Consider the following 27,126-nt stretch of genomic DNA (forward strand, 5'->3'; position numbering starts at 1 on the left):
CGCTGATCTTTAGGTAATTTCAACCGCGGGCTCAAACAACTCGAGTCGCTGCTCGCCGATAGTCCGATTTCGAAGTGTCGCTCAGGGCCAACTGCTCGTAAAGTGACTTGTTTGAGGCTTGTTTGGTATTCCTGGAGCTGTATCAACGTTGGAAAATGGTTCACAAGTGGGAACTGCAGCGAAAGAAGCTCAAGCATAAGTTCAATCAATCGATATGCTGTTTCTTCAATGGTGTAACTCGCACTGTGTATGCGTATGTTATTAGTGCACTGTTAAGTTTGTAATGTATGTTTCCAGATACCTTGAATTAAGGACTTTTTTCTTAAAAATGAGTCTTGGAGTGGGGAACAGGAAGTTCTAAAGATGAGGAGTGATATCACTCAAAATGAGTGTAATTATCAGTTCTCAAAACAAGGAATATATATGCACTAACAGTGAGTGATAAATACTGCCTAAAACTGATAAGAGTCCTTACTTTAAGGTGACCAAAGTTTCTCATAGTAAGACCTATTTTTTTCAAAATGAGTAAGTAAAGATCTCAAAAGAGAGCACTTACTTCTCAAAGATTACTAAATAATACATCATCCCTATGTCCTTGAGACAAGGATCTTAACTCCAGGAAGTGGTTCTTTCTATCAATATTTTGTGCATGTAACACAGGTTAGCCAGGCCATACTACAAACTCAACAACGACTTTTAATCTGACATAATAAACCCAAATTGTGCTTTCTTTAAAATGTTTTACATTATTTTGAACTTAAGATACATGCTCAGCAGCAAGTTTTATTTTGAAGCAAGACTTAAGTTACACCTCACTTCATTTGATGTATATCAAATTAACAGCAAAGTGACATGGCTTTATACCCAACAACAATTCGTCAAGAAATGGCACAGCTACATGTTAACTTAATATGCTGAAATTTTAACTATTCAGTAAGTCTTTATGCAGATTTACCAATACTAAAATAAACAGTATATAGCGGCTTCATGACAAACACAAATTTCTCAAGGAATAGGTCTAGTAGCCTTTCCTTTGAATCATACTGAGGATTTCTCTTTCTCTTTGTCAAAAATCTTGCTACAGATTTGCCTGTACCTAAATGCTCTTCGTAGAGGCTCTACACCTAGGACATATTCTTCAAGAAATTGATACAGCAACTTTTCTTTTGAATCATATTGAAAAAAAAAACAATAATAAGTTGACAGTCACAACAACAATCCCTTTACAAGGATGAATATCCTTGCTGATGTATGACCATAATTCTGTCGACAAGTGGTTTATATTTAGTTTGAGATTCTTTACTCTGGTTCAGTAATTTTTTGTATAATAATCACATGATTGTAAGTAAAGATTACAAATGGTAGCAGTTTACATTCCATGCTTATTCTTCTGGAAGTCATAAATTTATGATTCATTTTGACAACCACTTTGATTGTCATTTGAAATTAAAAATTATTGTGAATTAGATGCAACAAGGATATTCCTAATGCTTTACATTTAGGGTAAACTAGGAACACTCAAAACTGTGCTCTTGTTTCATGAAGAATCACAGATATTGAGTGTGCTGAAAGAAAAATTAATGTAAAAACGTTTTTCAAATTATATTTAGTTATATTTCCTTGGGAATTGGACAAGCACAATTCCACAGATATTTCTGAAATTTTGGCAAGCATTTATCATAAATCAGTTGGAAGAAGAACCTTTCTATATAGAATGAATACTTGCTAAAAGCAAGGATTTGAGATATTTATTCAATAGTGGAAATGCCATTAAAATGAGAATTCAAAGTCATAATTCTTAAAACAAGCAATGTAAATCTTATTTTTAATGGTGGTATTCTTAAACTGAGGAACTTTCATTGGAGAGTATAAAATTCTTAAAAGCAGTAATCTTGATCCTTACATTTCAAGGAATTGACTCACAAAATAAGGAAAAAATCCTTGTTTGAGTATCCAGTGACTAACAATAAGAATTCCGAAAAACAAAATTTAGAGTGGTGTGACATCCTTGTACTTGTTTTTTCATCTTTGTGCTAATAATTATCTCAGAAGTGCGAAACAGGCTTCAAGGGTAGTACTCAGTTGCAACATAAGCATAGGCATAAACATAAGCTAATGTGCAGGTGGGCTCAGCTGCAACATAAACATGAGCACAAGCGCTCAGTCGATGTTACGTTAAATAGGGACATGGTTGGTATAAGCAGTATAGTGCTTGCTGATTGCCTGAAAGACTTTCGCTTATGTTTATCCTTACCCTTATGCCAACCAAGTCTTAACTAGACAGTATAAGCATAAAAAGAAGGAAACGTTTTGATAATCTTATGCATATATGCTTATCCTTATGTCCGTGCGTTCCATCCAGCGTATAAGCTTTTACATGCCTATCCCTATGCTTGGATCGGAAGTAAATACTGAGCTCAATATTGGAACAATAGTTTTATGATAAACAAAACAGCACCCTTTTGAACTTTCATTCCACAAACCTTTACTGTAAAATCTGGAACAGTGACTGTCTTGCACCAAATCCTAATCAGGCCATATTTTCTGTCTTTGAGGCCTAATTTAGTTTCACATATTCCTCATAATGCACATTTACCAGTGTAACGATTCATACCTTAGTATGGAAATCAAACACCCATTTCTATTGACGACACAAATTACTTTGGCTTATCCAATTCACGAGTTGGCTCACAGAGCCTTTGATTCATATTGGGGTTCCAGTTTCTGTTGGATCTGAGCAGCAGTTATACACCTCTGCTGATCTCGAATAGCCGCGAAACCTATCATGGTTGCTCCACTTGTGACCACAGTATCAGATCAATTAGGATTTTGACAACTGAGATGTGCAAATTTATCGGTTTAGACGGTTTTGCGTGCAATTTTCGGTTTTGATTGAATTTTTTTGCGGTTTGGGGGTTTCTAATAGACCCTGATGCCCCCATCCTGGAGAGATCTCATTTGGAGATCGACCAAGCTGGCGGTAGAATTGCGAAAGCCCCAGTCTTTATGTCATTTAGAGGGACTTTCAACTTGGGATAATCACTCGATATTTTTCAAATGTTTCGAGTGGTGTTCGGAAGGCAATAATGAGTACACAATTCGCCATGACTTGTCGTACATATCAAATGAGGAGAGGTTCCCCTTGCTTGTTTGTTCAAATGCCTGTACTTCTCTGCGTTCCTTGCACTGCATTCGTCAGTAGACAAAAAGGCGGGCATATGGAGGATAGGGAATGATATAAGGATATTAAAGCATTAATTCTTTTCGATGCGAAAACAACATGAAAATCGAGTTTCTTAATTGGAGCTATAGTAAAGTACGTCTCGGCTATACGGCTTAACCGCTCCTCCCTAGCTAGTTTTCATGAGATGGCAAGAGGCGATGAGTGAACAGAAAAGGGCATTTAGGGCGGTGGGTAAGAGAATCAAGGACATGTCGATTATACCCGAAATATTTGTAGCAAGAGACAGAAACGTAAGTCAGTTTTGCAAGCATCTTCAGGAAGTATTAGTATAAGGTTCTTTATAATATGAGCCTTTGTGCCCACATAAAAAATTTGCACAACTTGGTGTCGGGTGCTTATCACTTTAGAAGACATAAACGGCGGCAAAGAACTAGTTTATGCAAACGTTTAATGGATTGGAAATTTTTCTACACTAGGCACCAATTCAAGATGTAGTTCAAGCTTACATATCACGTTGATATTGTCTTACGCTGTGGCATTCGCCTTATCTTTTGAGTCTATAAGAAAAAACTTTGAAAAACTAATTAACAATACTAGTCCCTGCCGCTCACCATGCATGCAAAACTTCAGATAACTATTTCTACTATTCATTTCTCAATTTTTTTGATCCACGTGTTTTTGGTGTGAGGAAGAGGGGGAGATTCTTTCTAAAAACCTAATTAGGACTGTGGTAAATATATGAAGCAAACCTACGGCCACCCCTGAACACTAACAATATACTATCAGCGATTCTGTTAGATGAATCATCATCAGCTAAGGCACGTTTATAACTACAAAAATGGTACCATTATTAAATTTCAAAATTTTCAACTTAATGAATTTGCTATCAAGTGTAGCTATGTCCTCGTTGATAGGAGGGGGAGAAGTTATCCTAAAAGAATCCAAATTGTTATGAAAATTTGGCATACCAAAACAATAACATTACGAGTCTACATCCTAACATCTCCCATTTGTTTCTTACATCTCAGTGCCTAACTGACTGAAAAAAGACGTTCTTTTGAAAGGTTGCACCGGTGTCTTGACCTTTTAAACGGCTGCTCCTCAAGCAGAGGATCAAAATGCTTGAGGATCTTTGTGAAAGTCGTCACTTAACTGGACAGCGGAGTTCCAAACTGCCTTTAGGTGCGCCATTTTGATGTTGTCCGGAATGTTCTCCGTTCCTGGGATTTGTTCCAACCCATTTTCGGGAAAACACGAATCCAAGTACTCTCCAAAGCTGAAATAGATTTGCATGAGGCTTCTCTATTTGTTTAATAATAAACAATCCGTTTAATTCCGCACGCGTTACTTTCAATTTTCAAAACAAACTTCATTTCCGAAGCAAACGACGATTTCGTCAGCATGTTCTACACTAACATAAGCAGGCTACAATAAAGCAATCAGAATCCTGGTAGGAATGGTTCAAATAATCTGATTGGTTAAACAAAACTAAATAACCTAGTTATCTTAACTAACCTGCCGCGAGTTTCCTAAAACTCAGAGAACACGGAGTACTAATCGGAGGATTGTAGGTTCGACTCCTATAGCACTAGGACATTTTTATCTTTGAGCATGCCTGTGTCACTCCCTGAATAACATCCTCTTTTACTTAAATACCAGGCTTAAAATTAACCATCTTCATTTTTATAGTTTCCAATTCACTTTTTAAATTCCAAGTGCTGAAAGAAATCAAAGATGGACTTGAACCAGCAGCTCGCTTACAAAATACGAAAGGAACTTTAAATAAAAAGGGGAAATTTAGAGAAACATTTACAACAAGATGGAGTAACGTGTTCATAGTTAGAACCTTCTGTTCCAACGAATACGCATTAAAGATTGGAACATTTGGAATAGACCGTCTTACCTCATCGTCGCAATCTTTTCACCATCTTTTGGGACATTGAGAAGAATAATCTGCAGGAGCTGCGGCAGAAATATGTCCATGGCGATTTCTTGCAACACACCACTTAGGCTGGCCTGTTCTTGTGAAGTAAGCTTTTTCTTGAAAGCGTCAGACAATTGCTCAAAAGGCTCCTAAAAAAATTTTCCCCGAAGGTTTGTTTTAAAGAGGACCTGACTTGGACATACCAGTAGTAAAGAAGGGCACTCTTGCCCATAACCAATTATAGAGTTCTGCTTTGCACTACGTCACGCAAATGGACCAATCAGCGTTAAGTATTTTGACACACCTCCAAACTTGAAATGTAACGCACAATTTTCAGGTGTTTCAGGTGTTTCAAGTGTCACAGAGTCACGCACTAGACACACACTACTTTCTTTTTCTCAGGATGTGACATGCCGCGGTCCGCCCTCCATAAACTGAATTAGTTCTCGGAGGCAACTCGAATTGGGTTGCACCTAGCCAAGTAGAAATTTTACAAGTTATTCCAGACGAAATCAAGTGAGATCGATAGACCACTTAAGAAGTTGAAGTGCCATGGCATGTCGAAAAGACCATTACGTATTACAGCTCCCGCCATTTCACAGCCACTGACCTGTTTGATTAACTATCTTATAACAAGTTGCAGTTGGCCTATGTTTTGGAAGTGTAGCAATGTTTCCCCCATATATTAGAAGTCGGAAGAGACCGATAACGCTAACTATCGGCCAGTTTCACTATTGACTGCTTTTTCCAAAGTTTTTGAAACAGTCATGTTTGATCAGATGTACGAGGCCTTTCGATGCAAGCTGTCTCATAATTTATCTGGTTATTTAAGGGGACACTCTTGCTGTTCAGCTCTACTTAAGATGACTGAGGATTGGAGAGCGAGTCTTGATAGGCGGGAAGCTGTCGTTGCAGTCGCGGTTGATCTTAGCAAGGCTTTCGACTCGGTGTGTCATTCACTTCTTCTAGCTAAATTGACGGCCTATGGTTTTTCAGGGAGGGCATTACAACTCATGACTGCATATTTGTGTGAGAGGAGACAACGTGTTAAACTTGGCAATAGTTATTCTCAGTGGAGAACTGTTAGAACTGGGGTCCCTCAGGGGAGCCTTTGAGGTTCTCTGTTGTTTAACATATATATGAATGATCTAAATTATTTTGTTGAAGGCACCTCATTGCGAATATATGCCGATGACACAACTGCTTCTGCCTCAGATACATCTCCTATTGTTTTACAATACATTATTAACTCAGATCTTCAAGTAGCATGTACATGGCTCCAACATAATTATTTGCAAATCGATGCAACAAAGACCCAAGCGATGGCCATTGGCCCAGTAAATTATAGATATAATATTAATTTACAAGATGATAATGTAGAGCTGACTGATAGTCTGAAGATTCTTGGTGTCATTTTAGATGAAAGAATAACATTTAAGCCCTATATACAAGTACAACTTAAGAAAGCATGTGCTAAGGCAGCTATACATATACATACATACATATACTTTATTTAATCTCGAATTTGGAGTAGCTAAAGAATTAGCTAGTATCTTCGAGTTACAAGTATAATTCTAAATACTACTAAAATGTAAAATGTAAAATTGTAACATTCTAAAATTTAACTATGAGAAAGAGTCATACTGTAGAATCTTGCGCTTGAAATCAGAAAAGTCAGACGTTCTAAAAGAGTCCGGAAGAGAGTTCCATAGTCAAAGTTTGAAGCCATATATGAAAAGGAGTGAAGACCATAAGTAGTAGTCTTTGTAGACGGTAGAGACAAAGTATAATTTCCGCGTAGATTATAGGATACAGACCGGAAACTAAACACATTTTTTAGATAGCCTGGATAGCAGTTAAAAAACAAGCTCTTGTACAATATAATTAAGAAAGTCTGAAGGCGTCTTTTATACAGAGATTTGGAGTTAACTTTGCTAAGTAGAGAGTCATAGGGAGAATTATAATCCTGCAAGATAACTCTAAGAATTCGCTTGTTTAAAGTATCTATCTTCTCAGTACTACGCGCACCACAAAAGTGCCATACAGACGAACAATAGTTAAAATGTGGCATAATAAAAGCCTTATACAATCTTAGTAGAGTATCTTTAGAGATAAGTTTACGAAATCTTAGCATTACATTGAACTGGCCATTTATCTTCTTACAAATAGTTGATATATAATTATCAAAACGCAATCTATTGTCAATATTTATTCCAAATATATCGAAAGAATCTTTTAATGGGAAAGAGAAGGAGTGGCCTGTTTTTCCCAAGACTATAGCCTGGTGTTTTGTCTCATTTACAATCATTCCATTGCTGCGATACCACTTATTTGCAACTCTCACTTCCTGACAAATACAGTTATCTAGAGCTACTGGGTCGACATCAGAAGAGTATAACTGATGATCGTCCGCATATGCGTGAAATTTACCTTGCGTAACCGAGTAAAACAAGTCGTTGATGAATATATTAAAAAACACAGGCCCCAAAACACTTCCTTGTGGAACTCCTCTTTTAACATCTTTCCAACAGGAAAAGGTGTCCCCAATCTTGACTCTCTGCTGTCTCCCCGAAAAATAATCCTTGAAGAGTGCTAAACTTCTCTTTCCCACACCATAAGCTTTGAGTTTTGCTAAAAGTAGATTGTGTTGAATAACATCGAAAGCCTCAGAAAGATCCATTGAGACTACCGCAACTAATTCCCCTTTATCGAGCGTAGCCCTCCAGTCCTCAATTAACTTTAGCAGCGCCGTCTCGCAACTGTAGAACCTTCTGTAAGAGCTGATGGAATCCGACAGAATCGCTTGATAAAAGTCTCCCAGCTGTGCTATTAGCAGCTTCTCATATATATTGTTGAGTACAGGTAGGACTGTGAGAGGCCTATAGTTTTCTTTTTTAAATTCATCACCCTTCTTAAACAGCGGTGTCACCTGCCCCATTTTCCATACACTTGCGTAGAAACCTTGAGCAATTAAGGCATTAAACATATGAGCAATGGGCTCAGCTATCACAGCTGCCGATGCTTTGATTAGTCGCGGCGGTATCATGTCGTGACCACTCGACTTGCTCATATTAACTTCTTTAAGCAATTTTTCAACCTGCACACAGTTGGTACAGTGAAAATCAAAAGAAAGTGGCGTATTGATGTCCCTATAATGTTCATGAATGGCCAAAATACTAGGATGATTTTCGAAGTCCTGTCCATAGTCACTGTCATTTATCCGTGCAACACTGTTAGCGACTTGAATAAAGTGATTATTAAGCTGCGTAAGTTTATAACCACAAGATGTTATGATTCGCCTTTACAAAGCATATGGACTTAGAATATTAGAATATTATACTTAGAATATTGTAGCCCACTCCTGCTAGGAATAAGTAATGGACTCAAAAACAAGTTAGAGGACACTAATTACTACATCCTTAGGACTATCCTAGGGTATTCAAGCTCAGTGTTTTATGATTTTCTTCTTAATTTAGCTAAATTACAAAACTTAGAGACACGGAGGCAATTCCAGTCATTAGTTATTTTATATAAATGTTTAAGAGGACAGGGACCGGAATATCTTAGTAAGTTTTTTAACGTTTTAAATGTAAATTACAACCTAAGGGGGTCTGGCACACGCCTTAAGCTGCCATCGTTCAACTTAGAATACCTGCATAAGTCATGGTCATATCTAACTACTAAGCCTTGGAATGGTTTGCCTACTAGAGTTAGGGAATGTCCGGACTTGGCCGCTTTTAGGCGCGCGTTGCATTCGTTTATGGCGAGGCTTCAACTCGATTTTTAACAACTTTCGCTTATTAATTAGATAGCTCATACAAATTAGATAATATATCGCTTTTCAATATTTTTATCTTTTGATATTAGTTCTTATTAACTCATTATTTGTAATTAGTTTCACGTTCATGTTTTAAACGAGCTATTAGCTCTTAGGTGATGCTTGGGTAAATAAAGTATTATTATTATTATTATTATTATTATTATTGGTTTGTAAATAATCTCTACCAATGCATCTGGAGGGCGGACCCCGGCGCGTGACATCCTGGTAGAAAGAAAATGGTGTGTCTGATGCGTGACTCTGTGAAACACGAAAACACCTGAAAATTGTGCATTACATTTCAAGTTTGGGGGTGTCAAATACGCAACGCTGATTAGTCCATTTGCGTCATATGGTACCAAATGTAGTTCTATGATTGGTTGGGGGCCAGAGTGCCCTCCTAAACTACTCACGTCTTATCAAAGCCACACTTTGATAACCTTGCGGAAAAGCCGAGGAGCAAATCTCGTGTATAGCACATCAGAAACACTCATCAAACTTTGGAAGGAGTTGAAATAGTTCTTGTATCCCAAGAAACGACTGATGCTTTTGACAAGCCACTTTTCTCTTCATAAGAAAATAAGCCAAACATCAATGAAATAGAAGGAAACTTTTAATCAGTTTTATTCTGTTCTTTTCTAATGTGTATGGGGCTAAAGTTTGCGATTGTGACGGTGATTACCCGGAAATTTAACCGCCGAGAGTGAAAAACAATCATTTCAAACCTAACCTGTCTGTTCCTTGACTTGATTTTTGCTCTCTCGAGAGCCATAAGCCGCCACAGTGCCAAGGTATGGGATAAGTTGCAGTGTTGCTCTGCCTAAAAAATATGACGTGATCCATTAAAACTCGTGCATGAGTCAAAGCATTGCTGAATAATGGCCAACACATGAGCAAACAGCGCTCCTCCTTTAGCCAACTGATAAAAACGAAGTATTGCTCATCTCTCACAAATCGCTTAAGTGGTACACAACCTCGGACCTCCTAAAATGGGTTTTTATGGCTACTAAAAGGGGCATTTTGGTTCAGATATTGGTGGTTAGGGCGTTGTAACAGTCAAGAATGACGACAACCTAAGTGAGTCCTTCAAATATGAAGTTGCAATGCACTTACTGTTGGACTCTTAAGACCTCGATCTTTGGGTAGCTTAAGAACTTCATGTAAGTAGCATTTTAAAAGCTTCTCCGACTGGCCACCCGATGTGGCAAGAAAACCAATGGCAATATCCAGTGACGACATAACATCACAGACATCAGACAATGAAGACCGCAGATCTAAAATAATCTGACTCTCGATGAAGCGGGAAATAGGTTCCTGAAAAATAACAGTCGGCGAAAGCGTTTTAGGTCTTGACCACACCAATACAACCATAAACATCAAACAAATGTAATAAATATATTACTTGCGACGTAAGAAATAACCAAGCAATTCAGAGCCAGAAACATGCTTCTGTTACCCAAATGAAGAGGAAGGGTAGTGAAGAAGCCAGCGTGTAGTAAAAAATAAAAAAAGCTAACAAAAACCCATTTCACAAAAATGCAATCAAAGATAGAATGCAGGACAAAAAGATAAAAGGACACAGGATTTTGTTCTCAAATATAAACTACAAAACAATTTAATCGCCTTCATTGTAAAAATGAAGGAAACTTAAAATGTTTACACAATTTGAAACCCCCTGTTCGCATCGCCAATCAAGACTTGTGTTATCGGACACCTCCAGATAGCCCACAAATATAAACAATTTACCCCTTAAGATTTCTTCTCAGGTGTATTGGTGAAACTCTAGCGCAATAAAACTTCAGTTCTAGACTTTCGACTTACACTGGCTAAATGTAGATATGAAAAAAAAAGAAATATATATATGAAAAAAGAAACTTTGAATTTACTTGAGGAATTTTTCCAGCGAGGGAGGAAAACACGGCGTCATCTCGGCTGTCGCGGCTGAACACAAAACGCTCCTCCTGAAAAATTCCACACCGGATGCATAAAGCTCAGTGACGAGAATTGCAAAATAGGGTTGATAGCACTGCTTTTACAAAACTTGCTAACACGTGAAGCAGCGTGCGCACTAGCCCTTTACCCTACAAACTAACTTCTCTGAAACGATATCTGCTCTGACTGTTCCGTGACAGAAGTCCTTCGTTAGAAACGTGACAAATGGTAAGTTTTGTTCTCTAATGATACAAACTTTTCTTTTTGATTTTAAAAGCATATTTCGACAAAAGAAACATGCCTGAAAAATGGGATTATACCTGTTTCTGATAAAACGAAACACACCTAGTAAGAATGGGAAGACAATGAAAACATTCCTGTGGTGAAAACGAATTACCTAGAAACGACAGAAAATGTTTCCCTCGTCACGTAATTTATGTCCTGAATATTTTCAACCTACCTTAAACTCGACAAAAGGCCTTCCTCTTAACAACCTGTCAATCAACTGTCTCTCCATAGCCGCCCAATCATAGTGGACTAAAGTCTCCTGTCCCACCTCTAGAGAGTAGTTACAATGTGCCAGGATGATGGGTAGCAGGTCCCTCTCAGGATCATAGGCTACCAAGTGGGACAAGGTCACTTCTGATACAGGAACACGCTCTAAGTGGCTTTAGACACGAGGAAATATTACAGGTGAGAAAGGATAAGTTGTGTTTGTGAATGCGTGAATACTAAACGTACACAAATGATCCAACCACATTGGTGACAAATACAAATTGAATGGGTTTGTAACAAAGACGAAGGAAAAAAGTTTAGTTAACACTCTCACTAACTGACATTACCCTCACTGTTCTACTTTTTAGTTTTGGTGTGTAGTTTACTTTTCTCTGAAAAAATTTTGCTGCACTTTTGTGATTCTTTTGCCAGACTGATCACGGCTGAAGGAGAAAATTGAATTTATGTCAAGGTTGCTGAAAATGATATTTATCATCATCGGTAGTGCAATGTTCTCAAAAATATAACAAACGCAAACGAAATTTGGTTGCACGACGCTAAAATCAGGCTCCTGTTGCAGCTGAGTTAGTTCTACAAATAATTGAGACCTAAACTAAGAAGAACAACGTTATCTGCAGATCACATTACCCAAACCAGATCATCAGGCGCGTAGCGTGGTCATTTTTTCAAGTACGCACAAGTACCTATGATCCAGAAACCTAAGTGAACTGAGCGAAAAATACTGCGTTCTTTATTTCTTGTTTGAAATAGTTGTGTGAATACAAGCAAAGAACAAAGCGTCTTGCCCTTATTTTGAGCAAACTTGGCGCAAACACAACATTGTTATCAAATTTTTCTGGTCACTTCAAGTACGCACGTGCGTATATGCGTAGAGGACGCTACGCGCCTGATCATGGTGATCAAAGGTAAAGGTAAACAGCAAAACGTAGGTTATTCGTTAAAGTGTACCTATCTTGATTAGCTGCACTACGGTAGGCTCCCAGAGACTCGTTATTGGCATTAACCAAAAAGTAAGTGAGCGACGTCGAACAAACTCCCAAACCAGTGGCGCGGGGGAGAACCATCGCGATTGGACAGTCGTTGTCCATTGCGGTATTACAAAGGTCTTGTGGAACGCTTAATCGACCTTAAGGTTTAAAGGATGATAACAAATTAAAACAGGATAAAGGTACTCCACTACGGAAGGATAAAACTGTTAGGAAAAACACTCAGCTTGAGTCTTAGGGATATAACTTGACACATAAAAAATTATCGATAAGGCAAAAGTTTCTGAAAAAAATAGCCCATTCTTCATAAATCGGCGAGCTTCTTTCTTGACCAAGGATCCTCATTATGCTCTAAGATTAGCATTAATCTCTGAGTTTGACCTTCTTAATCTCAGTACGCTGAGTTTTAGATCTCTTTGGGGGAAAAACGTAATTCAGTAATACGAATTACTCCAGCCTTCAGCCTAGTGAAGGAGCAATTGCTGTACCTTGATCACCGAGAAATGACTTGCAGGAATTCCAAGCATTCTTGAAACTCTGGAACAGATTAGTATACTCCTCTTTGACAGAACCTAGAAGATAAGTTCAGTTTCATTCAGGTTTAGTATTTACATAAATACTGACCTCAGTCGCACTTACATAGGCAGCTCTCTCATGAATAAATTTCACTAAAATACAAACACAAGATGGCCTTATCCAGAATTTTCATACATAAATTTCAAAACAAGGATCCGTGTCAAGGACGAAACGTGTTTATGCAAATGACCCAAAGCAAGGTTCCAAGAAAATTATACTAATTTGAAGGATTGTTTTTGGTGGGAAGGAAACCGGAGAATTTGGAGAAAAACTCTCGGAGTAAGGAAAGAAACCCACTGACAACCCACGTGTGACGCCAGGTCCAGAAATCGAACTGGCGTGAGGCGACCGCTTTGACACCTTCCTCATTCCCGTTGCCGAAAAGAATTTGTGGGCAAAGTAGACAACTAATTGGTGGCAAAGCAGTTCAAAACATCAAACTTTCGCATCAACCACGTACTTAATTTCTTTGCCATTGGCTATATTCAATACTGCTTGGGGATTGATTAAGTACCTTTAGGAAGGCGCTTGAGAAAATCCCCGATGGTATAGTCTTCGGCTTCTGTTTTGTCAATTCGACGGTGGAATCTGTCCATCAATAGACGCTGGAGACGAACAACATCGGGTAAAAACCGAACGAAGCGTAACTTGTGTTCCTGTATTTGTTTAAACGAGAAAAGGACGTATTAAGAAAAACTTTTAATTAAAGACTCCATTTGGCTTTTTACTAACAGATGCCTAAAATTCAACCCAGAATCCGGTTGAAACAATGTCATAAGACAGCAAAATCTATGTAGTATATAACCCTTAATATTTTCTGCCAAATCTTGAAGATACCTGTTTAAGGAAAGCGTTCAACACTTTGTATTCCTGTTCGCCACTAGAAGGGACTTCTCTTTGAAAATAACTACTCAAGCCCTCTACAGTAACATGCTGTCTGTACTTCCAAAGAGCTCGGGACATAGGCCAGACGCCCTGAGACAAGTCTTCCACCTGTTCATCAAACTCGTGAAGTTCACGAACCAGAGGATCCCTCCCTGAAAACGAAACCAAACAAAGATGTATGAAATAATTTACACTCAAGAAGTCACGAGACCACTTAGGAAAATGTCAGAGTAAATTAGTGCTTGCAATCACTTGGTAGTCATTCAATTAAATTGCAATCCGTGAAAGTCTTCCCCTTCCCTAATCATCCTCGTTCCTTCCTAGGTTGTTTTTCCGCTTTTGGTGACTCTCTAATATTCTAATCCTTCTCATTTGTATCGAATCATATTTAGAAGGTTGCAGAGAATGACTAAAAATAATAAGATAAAGCCCCTTACTCCTTACAGAAATACAATACTTTTGGAACCATGTGTGTTCTCTGCAAAAACACCAATTCTTTTAAGCTCTTTAAAAAGACAAATCAGAAGGAGACCTGGACAAGTTGATCTGAAATACATTTCAACCCTTGCTCTTTTTCTGTATGTACCCAAAAAGATTGACTGACAGTAGGTGAAGGCAAGGGGAATACATGTTCGTGAGAGAAACGATTCTGCTCTATGGTGACTCGTTTGGTTCCCGTCGGCTACTGTCTTTAACTGGCTGACTACTAAAAAATATTCGAAGAACACTGACCATTCCAATTAGAATGCGCCAGTTAGTGGCAATTGTATCATTAAACCTCTTCCTTAGACTTCTACAGAAAGCAAAGGCTCAGTACCCGCTGAATATTCCATACACCTAAGTCTTCATTTCTGTCATAATATGTACTAGGATTAAACAAAAATTGAACCAGTCGCTCGCATCTCATTTCTTACATCACCAAACATTAATATGAACAAGCGTACCAAATCTCTCGTCTTCCATCAAAAATTTTAAGGCATTCTGCAGTTTCTCGTCAAGATGCTAAGAAGATATTGCAAAAGTATGAACGATTATCATTTGTAGAAAGGTCGTACATAGCAAAAAATGAAAGCAACGAAAAAAAATATCTCAATCTACTAGGAACATACGGTGATGATAGGAACAAGAATCTGAGAGCAGAAATCTTTTTCCCAGCTGCGGCGGCTGTCCCGGGTTTGAAGTCGCATGTCATGGGCTTTCTCTGAAAAAAAGGAAAGAGAAAGGAGAAATAAATGAACGGCAATAGGAATCCTGATAACAAAGCTGCTGATGTTTACGTACAGAAATATTTGGTCGAATATATTTACGTAATAAACTGATTTGCCGGAGCATCTGGATTGAATCCTACCCCAAAAGAGTACAGACGCAAATATGACACATAATGGAAATTTTTGTTTCAGTCTGTCACGATACAAATGCATCCCATCCATTCTTTTTAAATTTTATTTTGAATGGTTCACATTTAGGGTGGTACGCTCTTGGGCTAAACCACCAATTTCAAAGAGGCTGCCGATTTTCGCATGCGATTCCATCCCAAGACGGGTTAATGAAGAGAGAGGTATTGCGCTAATAAAATTTCTTGCCTTAGCTCACACCTCCCGATCAGCCTACTAACCATTACAACAACGCAGTTTTGGAATGAAGAAATGTAATTTTAAAAAAATTGTACCAGTTTCTCCTCCATTTAAGAAGATCATTCTCTGTAATGCTAAATGAACAGTAAGAGCTGCGTCGTCAACACTGCGCCCCAGTGCTCTACCGAGGACATCAAGGTCTCTCTGTAAGTGCTGCCATAAGAATTGCCCCTCACACTGAGACGGGCATGGAGGTGTGATCAGCTGTGCGATTTCCTTTGAAGAGAATTTAGAGATCTGTTAATATAGTCAAGAGTGAGAGTAAAAATTTTGAAAAACATTTTTGAGCTTTCCAAGATTACCAACATAGTATCATTGATGTCTATTCCATCAGAATCAGCGACTTAACGAGTGACACGAAGGCGGATTTTAGCAGTATGAAACTTTCATAAATAAGACTGCCCATAATCGTGAAAAAAAATTCTGACAAATTTAATGATACGTGAAGCGTAGCATTCTGTCTTTTTATCTAAACACCTACAGCCTGAATAAAAATTAATTACTCTTGAAGCTTCAGTCAATGACAAAGTTCCTCTTTTGCTTACTCGCTGACCGCGAGCAAATAATCACCTGGGGATATTTGGAGGCTCCCATGACCATAGCCGAATGCATTAAAGTCCTCAAGAGACTGCACACTACCGGTGGCATGTCTCTCTGCGGTTCAGCGTGAGTGGGTCTAGAACCGGGTACTCCGAGGGCGTGACCAGTCTTCGTCCTGTCTTTCCTGGAAGTTCATTATTTTGAGATAGATATCAGTAAAATGATCAATGACGCTTCCTTTTTTACCTGCTGTAAACGTTTTAGGGTGATTCTGGACTCAAACTAAACCAGAATGTAGTACAGTAACATAGAGTACTTAAGGGATGACAAACACAATATTTTCAAGTTACCTGTTAGAAACTTTAGATACTTCTGAAAACGTGAGCTGCTCCCCTCCTAAGACCCTTCCACATCCAGGACAAGTGCTCTTCTCCATTGGTTTCGAGCACTATTCCAGAACATACAAAATACACGTAAGCAAATACAGCAACAAGGGTTGACTGTGCGTTACATATATTAGAATGATTCATGACAACGACAGTAAAGAAAAATTCGATGTTTTGATTAAATCAGTTTAAAACCGTCCTAAACCAAAAGAGCCTCCCCTCTCATAAACAAACACACCCTTCCATCCCTCCTTGGTTTTTGTCGTCATGACACAGTGACTTAGTACACGGTTCATGAGCCGGCACACCGTGTAAAAACTTACCTCCCCAATAAAATACGGATGTCTGCAGTTGAGATTGCTGCACTCTGACAAGGAAAGAAAAAAATTACGTAGTGTAGGATTCATGTACGTCAGGCAACGGAATGGGAGACTTACTTGTTTTCTTCTTGCTCTATGCAGTCGTTTTTTATAATAATTGTATAGATACTTTGAAACAAAGTAACATCTTACAAAAACATTTCAGAAAAAAAAAAACAACAACAACAACACTTACCATACCACTCTCCGACCCAACCTGTTCTCTTCATAGTTTCAGCTATGACATTAATGCACTCGAGATAGTTATCCTCAGGCATTGTTGGTAGAAACGAATTCTGTACAGAACCAATAATTATATGGGAGGTATGTTTCAATGCAGACACTCACATCAAAGTGGCTGTGAACCACTGAACTTGCAAAATAAATCATAAAGGGACGAGCAAATCGAACTTTGTATTTTAAAACCTTTTTTTAATGAAAGTTATGTTTTATCCCTGTGGTCTACTCCCAGAAAGCACGTTTCCAGTTTCACATTCTATCTGCATACTTAGCGCATTGGATTGCGCTTATCCTTTAAAAAGAACTGTCGAGGGACTGGCCCCAAGTGGCAGCATGTTTGGAGATACATTGTATTTCTTTTTCTTTTCTAATTACTATCTTCTTCATAACATATGTTTTTCTCTTTGCGCTCCGAACGTCACCAGTTTTTGGACAGTAATCACCATTCGAGAAACAAATTATCAAAGAGCAGCGTTTGTCTTTTCTTCACCTACTTTTGAGAACTTTCTGGGTTTTAGTCATTCTAGGGTTAAAATTTTGACCAATTTTCAGCTATCAGTTGAGCCCCACACGAGATCTTAACTCACGAAAGCCTAATACGCTAGTCGGCGGGGCCCACCAAAAGGTTACCAGAAATGGAAGAAACGAGTGATTGAGTGATGGTTGGAAGGACGAATTTGGGCCATTACAACAACTTAACAAGTTGGAAATGCCTTTCAGCCATTCTCCGAATTAAGAAGGAACACAACATCGAGAACACATCCTCCTTTCCAATTCTAATCTTAAATATTGAACATGGAAGCTAATATAAGTCAACCAGAAATTGACCAAAGGTTAGGACGTTAAATTTTCTGGAGAACAAAAATTCCCTTTATTATCGTGTATTATCGTTATTTCGCTGTTTATGAACATGTACATACGTTCATGGTCGATGGATCCGACATAAGGGCGCAGAGAGGTTGAGCCAAGGATCCTGAACCAACGCACTGTAAGGCTACCGCTGTGTGGATCACAATTTCAGCCAAGGTATGCTCCTGTGGGCTTTTACCATTGTAGATTTGAAGTTCCCAGAGATGTCCTCCTTGACGGTTCGCAAGAAGTTCTTTGGCGAAAGGTTGGGCCTGCATTCGAGTCAGCGAAATTCAATTTTAAAAAATTTAATAGCCATGTTCTCACAACATACATGCATTTTTCTTTTTTTAATTTGTCTCACCGTTTCAGATAAGTGTCCTCCATTTGTTATAAAATCATCAAGCTTTTTCCTCACCTGAAAAGGTAAAAATAAACCAACAAATACTGGTCTTCTCTGAATGCAGCACAGGGCTTGAAATTACAGCCGATTAACTAAGAATGTCCGGTCAAAATTAGGCAGCATTGAGATTGATCCTCACGTACAGGTCAAGAAATGCTTTAAAAATGTTCTTGTTTTATATTTAAACATATTTGAACAGCGTGTCGTGGGGAGGGGGGGGGCACTATCACAGCGAAAAGACGTAATCGATGTTTGTATGGCCAAAAGTGAGTTCTGTTCGGGGAAAATTAGGTTTGACCGGACAATTTGTTATGAACTACTTAAATTAGAAGTGTTTTGGAACTGCGAAAATAAGGAACGTTCTGGAATTGTTTGGACCTGTTAGATTATCTTCAAATCCTTATGCGAGTCTTGTGAGCCTTGGTTGATTATTTGCTTGCCAGAAAACACATTTATTGTTAACTTTTAAATAATATGTCCTTGACCGTTGTGAGAGAGCTTCATTCTCGTACGATAATCGTCATCGCTAATCTTGTTTAGGTGCGTCCTTGACCTGGCTTAGAAGCCCCAACGGGAGATTTTGTTTAGGTTTTTGTTCTAGGAGATTGGTTCACTTCGAATGTCTTATGAGATTGTTTTGGTTAGCATTCTAAAACTATGCTGACTGTACCAAGGTCAGCGGTCCCGTAAACCAAAACAAGATTACCGATCGGGACTATGTACTTTGAGCTGACTCAGTAGAATGGAAAGAGAGTCTCAGGGAGTAAAATAGGGTTCCTAAACAGAATCCTGGTGCCTCTCATTTGCGCGTGGTGCTCAAGTTAGTTTACCCTAACAGTCCAAACAATTAAACCGGCACCAAGTGAGACATTATTTGAAGCCCTAAAGCAAATAAAAAAGTATCGAACTAGTGCGCGTTAAAGGCGGACATGTATTCCAAGAAAAGTTACTGCAAAAAGAAGGAGGCCCACGCGTCACGTGTGCTTACCTCCTGGGACAAATTCTGTGTCTGAACTGGTGAAACATTTTCCATTGTTAGTTCACGGTACATCGCGAGGAGAAGAGGTACATTGTTGTAGACAACTTGTGATCCAGCTTCCTGCAGAAACATTGTTACACGCTGTAATTTGTCTGACTAGTACCTTTTCCAACGCTTCAATTGTGAGATGTCCGATGGTTGACGGGGCCGTCATTGATTAAAATGTATTCAAACTTCGCTAATCGAAATATCTTTAGTCTGTTAAACTACATGTGGTTCAGTTACTGAGTCGTTGTGAAGGCAAACCAAACTATTTATCCAAGCTCAATCAAGTTGATAACATTGAGTTTCGTTTATCAGAAATCCTTCTCTGATAGAATTATTTAAAGGTGTACTAAGGAATTATACCATATTTGTGATACTGCTGAATAACGCACGCCGTAGACATTGCAGCTTAACCTATTCACTGATTAAGAAGATGAACGTGGGTGAACACGAACCGTAATGACAGAGACAATGTCTTGGATGTTCCCACTGATGACAGTTTTGGCCAATCCCTCACGGACAGCACGGTAATGGTCTCCATGAACAAGAAACCTGTCTAGGATCACATCCTCCTACAGATCGAAGATCAAAAATTATTACTAAGCAACATGTTTGATCTAAGGTCAAATGTAAAGAGTTAGCTCCTACACGTTTAAGAGAGACATTCTATGGTGGGTCAGACGAAAGACAGAGGAAGCGACAAATCGGAACTTTCAAAATATTTTTTTGGCTCCTTGAGATCTCGACCTTTGCGCTTTACAAACATTTGCGTGATTGTTAAGTGATATTCACGAGGTTTGAGTAGGTTTTGCTCCTAAGTGAGTAAATGGAAAGTTGGTTTACTTAGTGAATGGCTTGGCTTGCGAAAAGATTGCCCGTAGCACAGTAAGTAAACCACCTGACTACCAAGTAAGATCTTGCCACGGTTTGAATTATCCTAAGATTCAGGTCTTCTTTTCCAGTCACACACTTAAGACGTATGCATAGCACTTTCTCTTAAGATTCAGTTCTCACACATTTCCTCGAAATCCATTCAATAATCATCAGTCGAGTAAAGCAATGATCCCCGCAGGTGAGCTACTAGTTAAGCAATTACAGAAAAAAAGGTTGAAAAAGTGCGGCTTCGTATTAGTAAGTTGATAGTAGCGCCCAAATGGTAGCTGTGAGACACGGGTTTGAATCCGGTCGAACCCTGAATTTTTTCAAGCTTCTTTTCTGCAATTGCTTAAATTGCAGATCACGTGTAAGGATTGTTGCTTTACTTCAATTTCATCCGCAGGTCAAATGAAATTAATTTCATTGCAATTTTAATCATTTGTCGTCTACCTGCTGTCGAGTCTCTGAGGGTAGAATCCATTCTAGTTCCTTAAATTGACCCAAAGTCCGAACACAGTCCAAGCCATACCGCCTGACAAACTGTTTAAGTAGGTAGAGCTGCGGTGTGGAACTCGACAATTCCAAGCAAAGCTTCCTTGCAGACTCTAATAACTTTGTTACTTCTCTTTTAACTTTTTCGTCTCTGTAGCTACTGTCTCCCTCAATAAATAACTTGTAAAGGAGCTCTACAACCAATGATAAGACGAAACGTCCCTTAGCAACTCCCTCCAGAGAACGAGCGCTCATCTCAGCAGAATCCTCGTCAATGTGCGTAAGAGCTGTGACTGTCCCTTCGCAATTCTCTGTGGCATGTTTGAGTTTTAATGTCAACCTCCTGTCTGCAAACTTGGCTTGATACTGGCTTACAAATAATTCCTGAATAAAAAAACCATGCAAATGTAAGAAAACTCAGATTTTATGGCGGAATGCATTCAATATAGAGAAAAGTGACATACGTAACATTCGCGAATGTAAGGTAAATTTGATTTCAGTTGATTTACTTTTTATCATGTTACTAACCAGCCGGGAGGTCATTATTAGGAAAAACTTTGCCCGAGGTCTTCGTCGAACATTTTTATTTGCGTAATGAAGGTGATTTAGAAGGCTTCCCAGCAAACTTTGCAATTTTTTTTTATAACTACCTACCACGATCAATGAGAGAGTACGTAAGAAAAAGGTGCATGTACACATTTGAATGACCAACAGCACTGGTTTTGCGAACAAACTCGAGTTAAATGGATCACGACGATTGTTCTCTTCAAAAGCAGTCAATGATCTTGCGGAATGTTTTAATTCACTTACATCCACGATTTATCTACGAAGATTTTTCTCTGTTCAGTTTTAAATGGCGAGGAAATTCACCGTAAGTATATTGAAATGTATGTTTTGAAGTTCTTTAAGTCTGTCCGTTCATTTAGTACAATGAAGTGAAAAAAATCTTCTATTTCTTCTCGCGAAAAACCGAAGTCAAGTGAGACCCTTTCTCTATACGGAAAGGGATTTAATCCGGCTCTTACCAATTGATTCACTTCGGTTACTGTTGTTACACTGTGGAAGATATCAGTTCACGTACCTCCCTGCACTGAACATACAAAAGGGAGACTTCCTTGATATGCGAAGGTTCTCGTTTTAAGTTCTTAGCCCCTTTCAAGAAGTCTCCTATATGATTTTTCACCAGCTCTGTTCTATTTAAGAAAAAATAAGAGACAATCTAGTTTATACTTCCTCCTTTATGAAGTGATAAGAGGTATCACAAGTACAATCAATTTGGCTTTGTAAAGAGTACAACAAAGGTCTAGGCTTTGTAAAGAGGACAACGAAGGTCTAGGTTCTGTAATCAACTGAGAAATATATTAAAAGAAGATAGGATTTATCCCTAATGTTAGTTACCTTGAACGTAATAACAACTGGAGAAGAAATGAACACACCACAGGAGTGGGGTCAATAGCATGATCAGGGAATGGAGAGAAATCCTTTGTCTGAGATGATTGATGACCGACGACATAATGCATAAGTAGAGTGATAGCTTCCTGTTCAAGGTCCTTTGACACCGAGTCACCAAAACAGAATATTGACACCAGCTCCATGAAAAAGGCATTACATCGGCGGCGTAACTCGGTTGCCGCCTTTTCATTGGTCCTGTAGTCACAAAGAAACCATGAAGCAATGTAAAAAAATAACAGAATTGATGTGCAGTCCTTTGGGTCCATAACGACGTATTTAAATTTTACTCTTCCTCTGAGACCGAAGAAGACTGAGATTCTATGCGATACGTACCAACTGAACCGTGTACTACAGAATAAAAAATAATGAACAATAGTTATGTCTGCCCCTCTAGGCGTATTTACGACCCTAAACCTGTCATGGTTGCGCTATTTTACCTCTGCCTAACGTCTTCACTGTAGTTAACTAAGAATTTTTCCAAGGCCTGCAGTGATCTCAGCGAAGAAAAGTCTGTTTCATCCCCCAAAGCCTTTAACGGAAAGAAGACATGTTGTTGAGTTTCAATTTACGACTTAGCATTTCCATTTTTTACTTTCAAATTAAGAGTAAATTCGTGCAAAAATCAAACATTGAATGGCAAAGTTAAAAAACTAAAATTCGCTGTTCTCTTGCATACAAGTAGCCTTTAGAAAGTATACAATTGCTGTGCACATTTTTTCCTTAAAAAAATTATTTGCTTCCGAAAAAACCAAAACGTTTTGTATTCAGTCCTGGGATCGATTTGGCGACACCGAACAGGATTAAAATAGGTCATGATTCACTCGACTCGCGTATCAGAAAAACTGCGCTAGAAAAAGCTATCACAGTTCCAAGTTGTTGTACAACTTGTCATAGTCTAAACACCGTGATTTCATAAAGATTAGATTAAATCCAGTATTCAAGAGAAGTCAAAAGTTTATGGCTCTCCCGTGTTGGGTAAAACGGTAGGCGAAAAACAACGATAATTTTTAGCATGTGCCTTTCCTCAGAATTTCGTAAGATTACGAATGATAATGCTAGAATTGATGATCTTTCAGAATACGTAAAGTTTAGTTTGGGGAAATGAATTTGGAATTTTTTACAATTTTTGGAAAATCGTGAAGAAAGACAAAAAACTCAAGCCATTCTGATATGTACATGTGACCATCAAGATATTGATATAACAAAAATTAACACGACTCCGATGCATATAGCAAAGTAAATACAATAACCTTAACTCAAATATTATATTCTTAGCTGTTCAGATGAGTCCAGAGATTCAGTCCGTTTTGTTGTTTTCTCCATTCTGCGGTCTCCGTAAGTTTGACATCTACACCGTCGCGTTACGTCGCGGCTCATTATCTCGGGTATTGTCATTCTTAATCTTACGAAATTCTAAACAAAGGCACAGGCTCAAAATAGTCGTTATTTTTCGTCTACCGTTTTACAGAGCACGGGGAGAGCCATAACTTCTTTGCTTCCCTTGAATACTCAGACAAATCTAATGTTTATGAAATCATGGTGTTTAGACCATGGTAAGTTATTCAACAAATTGAAACTATGACGGCTTTTTCTAGCGAAGCAGTTTTGACAAGCGAGTCAAGAGAATCATGACTCATTTCCACCCTGTTTACTCGTGTTTGGGATCGCCAAATTGTGCTTAAGTTGAAAACGGCTTCCATCGTTTTTCTCGTGAATTAAGAGACATTTCAAGGAAAAAAACTGTATAGCATTCATCTACTTACCAAAGGCTATCTATATGCAAAAGACGAGTGAATTTGATTTTTTCAGCTTTGCCGAAGATTTGCGATTTTGTTTCATTCTTGCACGGATCTGCTCTTAAAAGAAAAACTGTTTACTGGTATAGTTACCTAACTAACTATACGCACCTTCCACAAAATAGTTACATTCTCGGAGTTGGCTTTTTCATCTTCCTCAGCGAACAAAGTCACGTGCTCTATAAAGAGTCTGACGGCTCCGATTCGCTGCCACATGGACCTGATCCACACGAGAATAACATGATCGCTTTTAGCAACTAGTTAATACTTTACAAGAAAACCAATATCGGAATACCTTTTTAGCATATGGATCCCCTTATAACAAGGTACTAAAAATATTGTATTAATAAGATAGAGGAAAGCTTTTTTTTTTCGGGAACCAAACAAAAAATTTTCAAGGCCCTGAGAACTTATTCTCATGAGACATCTCCCATATCTGGAATTATTTCCCGCTATATCCGCAGTCTCGACACCAATAACGCATTCCCAAGATAATTTTAAACGATCTCAATATAAAAGAGATCTTGAAAATCTTGAAGTCAATTATTTACGCTTTAAATGACCTTTAAAGGTTGTGCATGCATTGACTGACCATAGATGCACGGTTGACCGACTGACTCATTTTTCCGACAAATCCTCAGGTACAGGACACTGTAAGCGAATGAGCGATTACACAAAACCCAATTAATGGCTTGACGGATTATCAACAGCAAACTACGTCAGCACCTTTAGTCGACTTCTGCTCTTACCACGGTCAAACCCAACCTTTAGCGGACAAATTGGATGCAACGTTACCTGCAGCGATCAATCAGTACGGTTGATCTCTCTCCATAGTTTGAACATTTCTCCGTGGCAGGTCCGAACCTCTCTTTCCTTATCATGTCTTCCACCGCTGGTCTCATAGACAAAACTCTGTCACACCAAGTTCGTCTTGTGTCCGGAAAAAGCAACATTTCTCGTGATGGCTCGATCGCTTCAAGACAAATTTGCAACGCTACCACATCCAAAAGCTGTAAAATGATAATAATAGTAATAATAATAGCAATAATAATAACAGTAACAATAGTAGTAACAATGACTACAATGATAATGATAACAACAATACAGTACAATCAATCTTTAATTTACAGACGAGGCACACTAACAAGTGCAACTCAGATGAAGTTTAACTTTTAATGAAGCAAAGGAAGGGACAACCTCAGAAAGACCCAATAGTGTGGGGTGGGAAGGGCTCATAGTGGGCATGATATCATTGAAGCGGTAACATAATCATCTGAAGCAAGAAAACAACCTAGCATGCCAAGGGACCTCTAATATACTAGCTTTCAAACCACTCCCATACCCGAAAAACCCAACCTATTACTCAAGTATTATCGTAGAAAATACTTTGATGGCAGGTATGAAAAAGATTTGAAAGGTATTAAGTTCACTGTTTCTCGGGCGTACTTGAAATTTTCAGGGAAAAATGTTAATGGTTAAATTTTAATAATGTATTATTATAAGCAGTTTTGTTCATGCATTGAATTACAAAACTCGAGTAACTCACCACTTCTGGCTCACTTCCTTGAAGTACTTCACGTAGTCGCGGGATAAGACTTGGATTCATTTTGACAATTGTATCAAAATACTTTAAACGGTGTTGAACTCTACTGTGTGCGACATGAACGAGAGCTATGTCAATCGACTCGTTATCATCTTCATCATCCAGGATACCAAGTTCTCTCGCAGACGAAAGAATCGCTTCGTACACAAGCTGAAAAACAACATGAACAAAAAAAAGAAAATGTAGCCTTAACCGCGTTTCAGTTGCACTGAGGTAAGTCTCAGTTACCCCGGAATAAAATAACTGTTTTCTCCAACTAGTTTATCTATGGATCGATTTCCGTCTTGTATAAAACATATTTGATATATCTGCATCTTTAATGACCACATCAAGTTTTCCAGACAACAACTTATACAGGGTATTCAACACCTTCAACCTTTTTCAGGTTGGGGTCAGAGTCCATTTAATTTAAAAAGTAAACTTTCAACGCGAAACAGTCCTTAAAATAAATCTCAAACACAAATAGATTCGTAGATTTATTCGAACTGTTTTTGTCCTAGTCGCACCCATCGCTCAAGTTAATCACGCAATATGTTTCCAGCCGGGGGAGGAGCGAGTCAAATGACTATCCTAGAGTACATTCTAAGGGGTAGTTTTAGAGTTCAATTAGTGGGAGTGTGGCTATTAATGTTATGAAAAGTATCGTGAAACCTCGTATTCATTATCGTTTGAAGGTTTGTGCACCATGTGTACGAAATCCATCAGGTATTGCGAAGCAACGGAGTCTTCATGGCGTAATTCCTTGAAGAGAAGTCCCAGTTGCGAATTGTCGATCATATCACGTAATGCGACCAACAGGGTGGTACTAGAACCGGGTAAAGCTGAGGACAAAGCAGTAATTTAAAAAACTAATGGTTAGCCACGGAACTAGATTTCATCGCTTTAGCACTTCAGAGTTACTTCTTAGTTTTTAACACAATACTGATCTTTCTTCGTAAGCGATAGAAAACGCTAGGAAAAGGCGATTAGCCTTAAGTTAGTATTACTCTTGACACTTTTTTATTAAGACTTAGAATGAACAAAATGTCAGAAACATAGTAGACAAGTTACAATTTTAAAAAAGGACACGCCGAGCAAATTTGAAAAAAAGCCAAGAATAGGGCAAAATGAAAGAAAATCGAAGACAAGTTCATTACCTGAGGTGCTAGATGCCTCTTTAACCATGTTCTCCACGCGTTCCTTTATAAGGAACGAAAATGGAAACCGGCTACAGAACTTGTGACCCTCAGCTCCAGAGCCAATGACTTGAACACGTTCCCGCACAGAATTAGTAGCAGGTGATATCATTTCGCTGTAACTCAGTTCTGAAAAGGTAGGGTCAGCTAAAATCTTCAACCACAGCTTTGAAACCCAACTATTGTCACTCTTTACCAAGTCCAAGTTCATGTCCCTGTCTGCAAATGCGATGATCTCAGCCAAAATGGGCACCACCACTGAATACATTCTTTGCAAAAGGGCCTTTCTAAAGGTGCCCCACTCTTGCACCCCTGTTCCAGAGAGAGCTTCTGAGTGAAGCCATATCTGTGCATCGTATGCAGTAGCCTCTTTTTCCATTAAGAGGTAGTATGTCCTTTGTACTAATACGCTTGCAAATGACTCCTCATCTTTACGAATAAACGGCAAAGATTAAACAGAGAAAAAAGTTACCGAAA

General features: G+C 38.6%; 1 protein-coding gene across 1 annotated transcript in view; it reads right to left on the reverse strand.

The window, feature by feature from the left end:
• Window positions 1-3,615: 3,615 nt before the first annotated feature.
• LOC111339480 (E3 ubiquitin-protein ligase rnf213-alpha) overlaps window positions 3,616-27,126 on the reverse strand; it is a 138,050-nt gene continuing 114,539 nt past the window's right edge. The window contains exons 75-104 of the mRNA XM_088738394.1: window positions 26,611-27,078; window positions 26,126-26,295; window positions 25,418-25,624; window positions 24,667-24,881; window positions 23,983-24,091; window positions 22,513-22,604; window positions 22,022-22,270; window positions 21,705-21,816; window positions 20,582-21,007; window positions 19,711-19,827; window positions 19,220-19,330; window positions 18,193-18,246; window positions 17,900-18,100; window positions 16,936-17,035; window positions 16,704-16,747; window positions 16,345-16,442; window positions 16,025-16,178; window positions 15,490-15,670; window positions 14,930-15,021; window positions 14,765-14,822; window positions 13,773-13,972; window positions 13,450-13,591; window positions 12,848-12,931; window positions 12,322-12,499; window positions 11,318-11,525; window positions 10,812-10,886; window positions 10,039-10,239; window positions 9,656-9,745; window positions 5,088-5,257; window positions 3,616-4,460 (exon numbers count right to left, since the gene is read on the reverse strand). Coding sequence (XP_088594520.1) covers window positions 4,298-4,460; window positions 5,088-5,257; window positions 9,656-9,745; window positions 10,039-10,239; window positions 10,812-10,886; window positions 11,318-11,525; window positions 12,322-12,499; window positions 12,848-12,931; window positions 13,450-13,591; window positions 13,773-13,972; window positions 14,765-14,822; window positions 14,930-15,021; window positions 15,490-15,670; window positions 16,025-16,178; window positions 16,345-16,442; window positions 16,704-16,747; window positions 16,936-17,035; window positions 17,900-18,100; window positions 18,193-18,246; window positions 19,220-19,330; window positions 19,711-19,827; window positions 20,582-21,007; window positions 21,705-21,816; window positions 22,022-22,270; window positions 22,513-22,604; window positions 23,983-24,091; window positions 24,667-24,881; window positions 25,418-25,624; window positions 26,126-26,295; window positions 26,611-27,078 — 4,769 coding nt within the window. The 3' untranslated portion in view covers window positions 3,616-4,297. The remainder of the gene's footprint in view (window positions 4,461-5,087; window positions 5,258-9,655; window positions 9,746-10,038; window positions 10,240-10,811; window positions 10,887-11,317; window positions 11,526-12,321; window positions 12,500-12,847; window positions 12,932-13,449; window positions 13,592-13,772; window positions 13,973-14,764; window positions 14,823-14,929; window positions 15,022-15,489; window positions 15,671-16,024; window positions 16,179-16,344; window positions 16,443-16,703; window positions 16,748-16,935; window positions 17,036-17,899; window positions 18,101-18,192; window positions 18,247-19,219; window positions 19,331-19,710; window positions 19,828-20,581; window positions 21,008-21,704; window positions 21,817-22,021; window positions 22,271-22,512; window positions 22,605-23,982; window positions 24,092-24,666; window positions 24,882-25,417; window positions 25,625-26,125; window positions 26,296-26,610; window positions 27,079-27,126) is intronic.

Source organism: Stylophora pistillata, chromosome 11 (genome assembly GCF_964205215.1).
Source record: "Stylophora pistillata chromosome 11, jaStyPist1.2, whole genome shotgun sequence".
NCBI lineage: Eukaryota > Metazoa > Cnidaria > Anthozoa > Scleractinia > Pocilloporidae > Stylophora > Stylophora pistillata.